The following is a 9,057-nucleotide window of genomic DNA, read 5'->3' as shown; positions in this document are numbered from 1 at the left end:
AAAAAAAAAAAAAAAAAAAAAACCCAGAGAGTTTTTAATAAAGGCGCGTTTACCTAAGGATTTTAGATATAATTTCCCTTTAAATAATTATGAAAAATATTTTCCATTTAAAGTATTAAGTGCATTTAATTGAAAGATCCACATTTTTCCTGTCAATCCAAGATTTTAGAAGAAAAACCAAAATTTGAAAGTATAGGAAAAAAAAGTGGGCACTACATTGACTAGATACAAAGAATTCAACTAGATTATAAAGTATCATCCTCACTTAACAATAAATTGAGTGATGAAGAAGAGCGCAGTGCCACCCGCAACACATGTATGAGTTCAGGCAATGGGCGCTATGAATCGCACTTCACACGTGCACATCGAACCCCATACAAAAATTCGAGAGCCTCAAGAGAACTTTGATCAACTAGAGAATGATTCACTCTATTAAAAATATTTATTTAATGTAAAATGAAGAATGATACTGTAAATATAGTCTTTCAAACTTTATTGTTAAAGAAAAATAAATGATGGTTGGAATAGATTAATATGCTATAAATATGGGATAAACAGTTCTCCTAATCTAAAGGCTCATAATGATGCTCTACTTCCAACTGTCCCTTTCAAATCAACCCCATCCATATTAATTTATATGGAGCCCCTAGCCCCCAAGCCCAAACGGACAAAGGCTAGTGCCGAACTCGGGTCAACTAGGTTAGGACTAGCTTAGGATTGCATTCTTTTTTCAAAAGTTGTGTAATTATCGGTCTTGATATCAATGTACTAGTTCCCTAAAGATAGTTGAATTTGGAGATTACGATCCGTGAAATGAAGGTTCTTAATTTGAATTTTCTCATCTTTTTTGAAGGTAAGTAAAAGAAAAAAAAAAACAAAATATATCAATGTATGTATATGTGTACATCAGTATGTGTATAATAAATATAGAAATACGGTTACAAGCTATAATATAATTTTCCATTTCATTATATATATATATATATATATATATATTACAAATATAAGTTTGGTCATGTTATTGTTTTTAATAAATTTATAAACAAAAGTGAATTAATCAAATTAACTCGGATGGTAAAATCCTAATAATAATAATTAAGTAACTATTTTTTTTTTTTTTTTTTTGGAAACATACTATACCCATTCATTGATAAAAGTCGGGAGCCTAAAGCTCTTACAAATAGAGCAAAAGTCTCTGAAGTAAATCATAGCCGAAGTTAAAGATACAGTCATCAACAACAGACTAAACAGACTAAATCAACCACGCTAACCTATGACTAATCATCAGGTTTAAAAATCAGATCTGCATCAAACAGACACCATCTAATGCATAAGTAGCGCTTATTCCTCGGCCTTAAGAGCAAAACCCTCAAGCCAATACTTATTCCTCAACCTTGAGAGCGAAACCCCCAAGCCGATACTCATCATTCTCGACCCGAAAGGCAGGATATGTAACTAATTGTTAATATGGGTTTATGAAGCAATATCAATAATGACACTATCTACCTTTTATAAGGAATCAATTAGTTAATTGAGCAACGGTAAACAAGCTTCCATTGGTTTGAAATAAAATAAATCGAATTTAAACAACTAATGTAGCGCTGCCCATTAGTCATTGGATCAGCTTTTAGTAAAACATGTAAAAATTTAAGGGTGGATGAGCACGGCCGCATTAGCACAATAGAATGAGAATTGGATGAAAATTGAGTGTTTAAAATTACTCTAAGTCCTCGTTTGGTTTGTGGAATGGACATTCCATTAAGAAAATAAATAATTATTACTGAAAATGAAGGATGATGGAATGAAATAATTATTTATCTTCGCATTAGCCCAATAGATTAAGAATATGAGGAAAATTGAGTATTTAAAATTACTCTAAGACCCGGTTTGGTTTGTGGAATTAGTATTCCATTAAGAAAGTAAATAGTTTTTTTTTTTTTTTTTTGACATGTCCGCACAAGAGGGGGGAGGGGGATTCGAACTAGTGACCTCCACTTCATTAGGCGTGATTCGTAAATAGTTATTATTGAAAATAGAGGATGGTGAATTGAATAATTATTCATATCATTAGTTCGGTGACAACATATATGTTTCAATTGGAATTGAATCAAAATTACTAAAAAAAACTCATTATTTTTTATTTTATTTCAAAAAAAAAAAAAAAAAAAAAAATCATAAATGTTGAATTTGCAATAGGCGGTCGGCCACCCAAAATAGTATATGGGGGTAGTCACACCACCACCGGTGCAACTGGGGGTGGCCACAAGTTCACGACCACCTCTAGAGGCCAATTAGAGGTGGCCAAACCACATTCATGTGTATTGGGGATGGTGCAACCACTTCCAAAGACTGTTATGAGATATTTTTAGAAAATGTTCTCTATTTTCTTAAGAATTGGTATTCATTTTCGTAGGGTTAAATACTTTATTCCTTTGTGGTTTAACTTTTTTATTTTTTGCCCCATATGGTTTAGTTTTTATCAAATGAGGTACCTCTGATTTACCTAAAGACGGAGATGGTACCTCAGTCTAAATTCTGTCCAAAATTTGACGAAACGTCACATCAACACCAATAAAAAAATTGACATGTGTCCATATAATTATTTTTTTTAAAAAAAAAAATTAAATTAAAAACATTAAAAAATAAAATTTAATTAATTTTTTAAAAGGTGTGGCCTCAGATGGGGTGGGCCAGGCCACCCCAAGCTTTAAAAAAAAAAAACAAAAAAATGTAATTAAATATAATTTTTAATGTTTTTAATTTAAAAAAAATTAAATTAATTATAGAGACACGTGTCAATTATCAATTGTGCTGATGTGGCGTTTTATCAAATTTTAAATGGAATTTAGATAGAAGTATCATCTCCGTCTTTTAACAAACTAAATGTACTTTATGTAATAAAAAATAAATCTTAAAGAGTAAAAAATAAAGAAATTAAACCACATGCAATAATAAGATATTTAACCCTATCGTAAAAGGAATAGTTACTCTCAATAGACCTCCACCAAATAAAAGGCCGATTATTTATGTAAAATATAAATAATGTCTCGTCCCAATAGGCCTCAGGACATCGACTACAAGTGTGGATTGTCTATCATGTCTCCATCTTCGGCATTTGGGCCTTCTTTGTTAGTCATAGGCTTTAGGCTTAACTCTTTGTCCATCATCTCTAATGATGTAATTTGTGTATGGGGCTCGCATCTCCTTTATTTATTTTTTTCTCTTCTTGTTATATAATATTTTTCTTGCCTAGAAAAAAAAAATTAAAAAATTGACGATTGGAGACCCTCATCATAGGCTAAAAAAAAAGAAAAAAAAAAAAGAGAGATTTTCGTTGTAGAATTCACCTTACTGTGAAACTCACTCTCCAATTATGGACGAAGATGCGTAATAGAGTATAGGACCTGGTGTGTTCATTCAACTTTAATTTATTGTAATAGGTTGATGTGTCATTCTTTTATTAGAGGGCACCAAAAACTTGATTTGTGTCAGGACCTCATAGAACTTATTATCTTTTATGTTTGGTCTAATATGCTTGCCCTCTAGTTTTTTTTTTTTTTTTTTTTGGATGAATAAGCACCTTCATTAAGAGCAAAACAAACCAAATACAAAGTATCACCATATACAAGCCCTACAAAAGGCCAAAACCAAAACCTCACAGAGGCTGAACACCAACAAAACACATTACAATGCTGTAAAACATACTAACCGCAGACCAAAATAACCAATATTAACAAAGCAAGTCTGCTGGTATGTTCCATAAAGAGCAAAGTACAAGGTTTTCACCAGTTTTGAAAACTTCCCTTTCCCAATTACTCTAGTTCTGACTTCCCACAGAATTTTCTTCAACAATTGCTCCTCTGTTTTGGGATGTCCTGCATGCCTGACTTCATTTCTATTGCACCAGATGTTGTAGACAGTAGACCCCAAAGCCAAACGACAAAGCACAGCTTTAAAGGTCTTATTACCCCATTCACTGCATCCCATTTGCAAAACCCCCTCCCATATTATAGGAGAATTTGCTATTATGCACCTAGACAAACGGAACCTCCATATTCTATAGCTGAAGCTACATTCAAAAAAAAGATGATCATGGCTTTCCAATTAATTCGTGCAGAAAACACAACTAACATCTCCTTTGTATCCCCTTGTTAGCAACCGATCTCCTGTATCAAGCCTCCCCTTCACAGCAAGCCATAATATAAATGCTTAATATAAATGCTTGCTTAGGAATAGCAAGGGGAAACCACACCAACTTCCACCAATCAATCTTCTCATTTTTCTCCCTAATAGCCTCCCAAGTATTTGAACTAACAAAGATACCATTCCTTGAAACAGTCCAAATAGGCTTATCAACATGACCCAAACTGATTTTAGAAAGTCCTGCTTGAATTTTCACCAAATCTTCAGATTTAGCAGGCTTCCATAACCATTCTCCATTGTGTATAACAGAAGAAAGCTTAGCTTCCACATTACTTTGAGCATCATAAACAACTCTATAACCATATTTTTCAAGTAAGATGCCAGCAGGGTGCCACAAATCCGTCCAGAGATGAATATTTTCCCCATTCCCAACTTCAAATCTCAAGAACTTTTTAGCAATACACCTTAACTTGAGTAATTTCCTCCAACACCAGGAGCAGTTTTGAGGGATGCCAACACTCCATAAGCTCTTCATCTTCAGAAAATTATCTTTAATCCATGCCACCCAAAGAAAGCCAGATCTAGCAAACAAACTCCAAATGTGTCTCAGCATAGAAGTTTGATTCCATACTTCAATCCTCTTCAAACCCAAGCTACCCTCCATTTTAGGAAAACAAACATCAGACCAAGCCACTTTTGCCTTTGCAGCCTCAACATCTCTTCCATTCCACAAAAATCTATTAAACTTCTGCTCAATAGACTTTATAATCTTTTTAGGAAGAATAAAAATACTTGTCCAATACACTTGCAAACTATACAAGACTGAAGAAAGCAGTTGAAGCCTTCCTGCATAAGATAGATGCTTGACTTGCCCTCTGGTCTTGAACACACTGAGGAGTACAAGATCAATTCTCTCTCTAGTTTTCATCTCCCTTCTCTCTCTTAGACGCAGAGAATCAAATGTAAAGGAGGACTTTGAAGAGTTCTTGGACATGAAAGCCGTTTCCAAGAGGATTGCAGAGTCTTTGAAAAAGCAAATATTATAGGGAGATACTAGATGTTTCTTATTAATTTGTATAAGTGTTAAATTGCCGTTTATCTTAAAAGTTTAAACTAATAGTGTTGAGTATATATATATATATATATGTGAGTGTAAAAAGACAGAATCATTGAAAAAAAATTTATTGAAACATTCGTAAATAAAATAGCTGAGCAGCTCGGGACTACACCTGTATTGGCCCAAAAGATAAATGAATTAAGCTTAAACAAATTATCTAGCTTGGCGGGTGTAATAAGCTCAAAGTTTCGAAATAAAATTAAATGAAAAAAGTTTGAACATTCAAAGCCCACTTCAATTTAAAGAGTACAAGATAAGAAAGAAACACAGCCACCTTAATTAGGAAGAGCTCCTCAGAATTCAAACAACAACTTCTCAAACTCTTTCATATGTTCGGATTGCAGAGCAATGGCAACCGACAAGCTTCCGTCATTAGTTGGGCTTGGTAATATATACGACAGCCCCTCGTACTGAATCCCGCCGGGTCCCATGAATATAGGCCGACCCCACCCAAAGTCAGCCTCATAGATCGGCAGCCTCGTCCAGCTTGTTATACCAAGATTCGGACATCGATAAGTGTGGGCCCCACGAACAAGCGCCGACACGTCAGGCTGAAGCTCTAGATAGTCGAGCGCCGATCTCAAATACTCGTCGTCCATCAGCGCCAATGCATGGTGAATCATGGATGCAGCATACGACGTCGGTTTAGACTGGAGATCGCCTGCTAAAGCTATTGGAGTGGTGATGAAGATGACGTTGCCAAAGTAACCAGGCGGGAGTGGAGGATGCAATCTGGACCGTCCGTCGACTGCAACATACAGTTTGGTCTCTTGATCATCAGGAAGTGCACGTGCCATTGTCACACATTTCCACACGTGTCCTGACAGAATCTCATATGAGCTATATCTAACTGTGTTGGTATTGACATCATCCTTAAACTTGGTTTTCAGCGTTTTTAGCTGCTCCCTCGTTATTTTGAACATTGACACTGTTGTTGTAGTGTCAATGGATTGAAGAGGGGTTTTCATCGGAGGGGAGGGTTGGTATTCAACGTGCTGGAATGCAGGCTGAGGTGGATTCCGGGCACGGAGGAGGGTCCGGTTGATGAATGGTGGAATGGTTAAATCAAGGCCTCGAGCCATATCTGACCATGTGTTCACAAAGTGGAGCCCAGCTAACCCATCACCAAGAAGGTGTTGCAGACCAATGCCAAGTGAGACCCCGCCACATTTAAAATGTGTTACCTGCATGCATGAGAAAAATGTCAACGCCTAATTTAGCTCGTTTTAGAGCATGTTTGGAATTAATTGCTTTAAGAAATAGAGGTTTTTGAATTACTATCCTTTGAGATGATAATTATATATTTCCGAAAAACTAGATCTCATGAAATGATGACACATTATTTGCAATAAGTCTAGAAGTAACTCTTGTATATCTCTCGTGTCATTCTAAAAATAATGTATCTTTTAAAAAATTATTTCAAATTTTTTGTTTTTATTTCTTATTTCTTCTTTCTTCAGTACAAAAATATTAACTAACAATTCAAAATACTTAAATACTTTTGAAAATACATAAATAACTTTTTTATTTTTATGTTACCCAAAAACTAAAAACACTTTAATTTTTAATTAAACACATTAACAAATAGAGCCAAAGACAAGGATCCAATTCATTTCAAATGAAATGACTTATATTAATTGAAAGAATCTTATTCCTATCGAGAGCAGACCCACCAAAACAATAATAAATGGATTGGGAATTTAAACAATTTGTAATTTTGGCAGCACATTTAATAATGCCCATATCAATTTATATGTCCAAATAAATTTTGAGTTGTCCAAATACTTAGACAAATAGATCCTATATAAACTTTTTCACACGCACCACCAACTTCCTAGTAATTTAAATAGCAAATTGTTGTAAATCTATCCCTAACAAAATGCTTACAAATTGTACTCAAGCCACAATTGCGAAAGATGGTAATGGCCGAACTACAACACAAAACCCTATAAAAATAATAATAAATATAAAACAAAAAAATACAAACTATCTCAACGGGTCCATTTGATAAACGGTTTTGGCATGATTTCGGTACAATACTATTCATCCAACCTTTTCATTTTTTCAACATTCTCTTAGGGTCCGTTTGATAAATGATTTTTTTGGCAAGGCAAAGGCAATCCCCCCACTTTTTCATTTTTTCAACATTCTCTTACTTTTTACATCACATCAGTCACTTTTTATTACTATTTAAATAAAAAAATCGTTACAAAACAAAAAATTTTCATTTTTCTATACCAAAAATTTTTACTTTTTTATTTTTTTTTTATAAATATTTCTTACTTTTTTTTCTTTACATTAATCAATTTTTGATACAATATCAAACCGCAAAAACCAAAACGAAATGGTTTAAACCGTATCAAACATCCTACCCAAAAATATCTAAAAGTAGTCAACAACAAAGTCAACATCGGAAGACTCATTGATCAGTGACTGTACTTTTCACAAACATAATAAATATCAACAGTAATGTATATGTACTCGAGGGTATCAAATATATATAGGGTCCAGGATATATATATATATATATATATATATATATGGTAATCTACTATTTACCATTTATCAAAATCCAAAAGATGTCAACAACAAATTAGTTAACATCGGACAACGCTGATTATCAGTGACTGTCCTTTTCACAAACAATAATAAATATCAACAATAATGTTTATATAGTCCTAGGTATAGTACTATAGGGTCCAGGTCTTTTGTCCCAGGATATCAAATGAATGGGAGAGAGCCAGTCGTTTCATTTTATATATATATTAAATTTTTTGTCCTTTTTCTTTTAAGATCGGCTCTTCTCGAATTTATTTAAGCTAAAAAAGTACAAATTTATTATTATAGGCAGCGTTTGGCAGCCGACAATAGCTAGTTAATTACTATTTATAAAAATAAAAAATAAAAAATAAAAAATCAACTTTATTACTTTTTATATTATATCAATTATTTTTTAGTTTTATTCAAATAAAAATTTCGCTTCAATAAAAAAAAAAAAAAAAAATCATTTTCCAATACAATTATTATTTTTTATTTTTTCATACTATACTTTCTTATTTATTTATTTATTTCATAAATCAATTTTTACTACAATTTTTATCCGCTTAAAACTAAGGATGGGCTTGACTTAAAAATTTGTATCCAACCCACAACTGTAAAGGTTAAAAGAAAAAAAAGAAAAGAAAACTCACGTACCTGCACGACCACGAGGGGAAAAGAGTCGATCCCTTTAGAATAGTCAACAGCGGGAATAAGCTGCCGGAGCTCCAAGGTGGGCGCAAAGTTGCCGAAATCACAGAGGACGGAGTCCATCTCGGCCTCAACAAAGAGCACGCCCTCGGCATTACAATCAATCTGAATCCTGCAGTCTTCGTCCCGCTTGACTCGGCCGGCCATCGGGTAGAAGGGCACGAGGGCCTTGCTAAGGGCCTCCTTGAGCACCCTCGCATCAAAGAAGTTGGCGGCGCCGGTAGGCCTGTAGAAATAGACGCTCGGGGTGTGGAAGCGGGTCACCACCAGATCCAGGCTCGAGCTCCACAGCGCGCGCTTCGGGGTCTCCCCTGCCGGCCGCACCATTGTGGACTCCTTCACCTTCATGTCCATTATCATTTCCCAACCTGCAGGCTTTGGAAATGAAATTCTGGGGCTTTAAAAGATATTTGGAGTTAGTGGGTACGTTGCAGCGTTAATGTAGTATATATGTAACTTGAGGATATAATATAATGACGTGTTCGCTTCCTCGACCTCACTCTCTATTTACCTTTATAAATGGGCAGGGATCAATGTTTTTTGTTTTT

At 34.4% G+C, this 9,057-nt stretch overlaps 1 protein-coding gene across 1 annotated transcript; it reads right to left on the bottom strand.

Annotated features, from left to right (window-relative positions):
- Window positions 1–5,365: 5,365 nt before the first annotated feature.
- On the bottom strand, window positions 5,366–8,955 carry LOC132187166 (shikimate O-hydroxycinnamoyltransferase-like). The gene is made up of 2 exons (XM_059601372.1): window positions 8,456–8,955; window positions 5,366–6,444 (listed from the first exon to the last, which is right to left on the bottom strand). The coding sequence occupies exons 1-2, from the start codon at window positions 8,867–8,869 to the stop codon at window positions 5,554–5,556; spliced, it is 1,305 nt and encodes a 434-aa protein (XP_059457355.1). The 5' UTR covers window positions 8,870–8,955; the 3' UTR covers window positions 5,366–5,553.
- Window positions 8,956–9,057: the final 102 nt, after the last annotated feature.

The sequence above is a fragment of the Corylus avellana genome, chromosome ca7, assembly GCF_901000735.1.
Source record: "Corylus avellana chromosome ca7, CavTom2PMs-1.0".
Lineage (NCBI taxonomy): Eukaryota > Viridiplantae > Streptophyta > Magnoliopsida > Fagales > Betulaceae > Corylus > Corylus avellana.
The sequence above is the reverse complement of the archived record's forward strand: the minus strand, read 5'-3'. Positions and strand labels throughout refer to the sequence as shown.

What these genes read in the sequence shown, in the direction of transcription:
- LOC132187166 (XM_059601372.1), bottom strand. Translation starts at nt 8,869, where the DNA reads ATGATAATGGACATGAAGGTGAAGGAGTCCACAATGGTGCGGCCGGCA. An exon ending in TTCCCCTCGTGGTCGTGCAG is followed by an intron (nt 6,445 to 8,455) that starts GTACGTGAGTTT and finishes TCATGCATGCAG; the next exon opens with GTAACACATTTTAAATGTGG.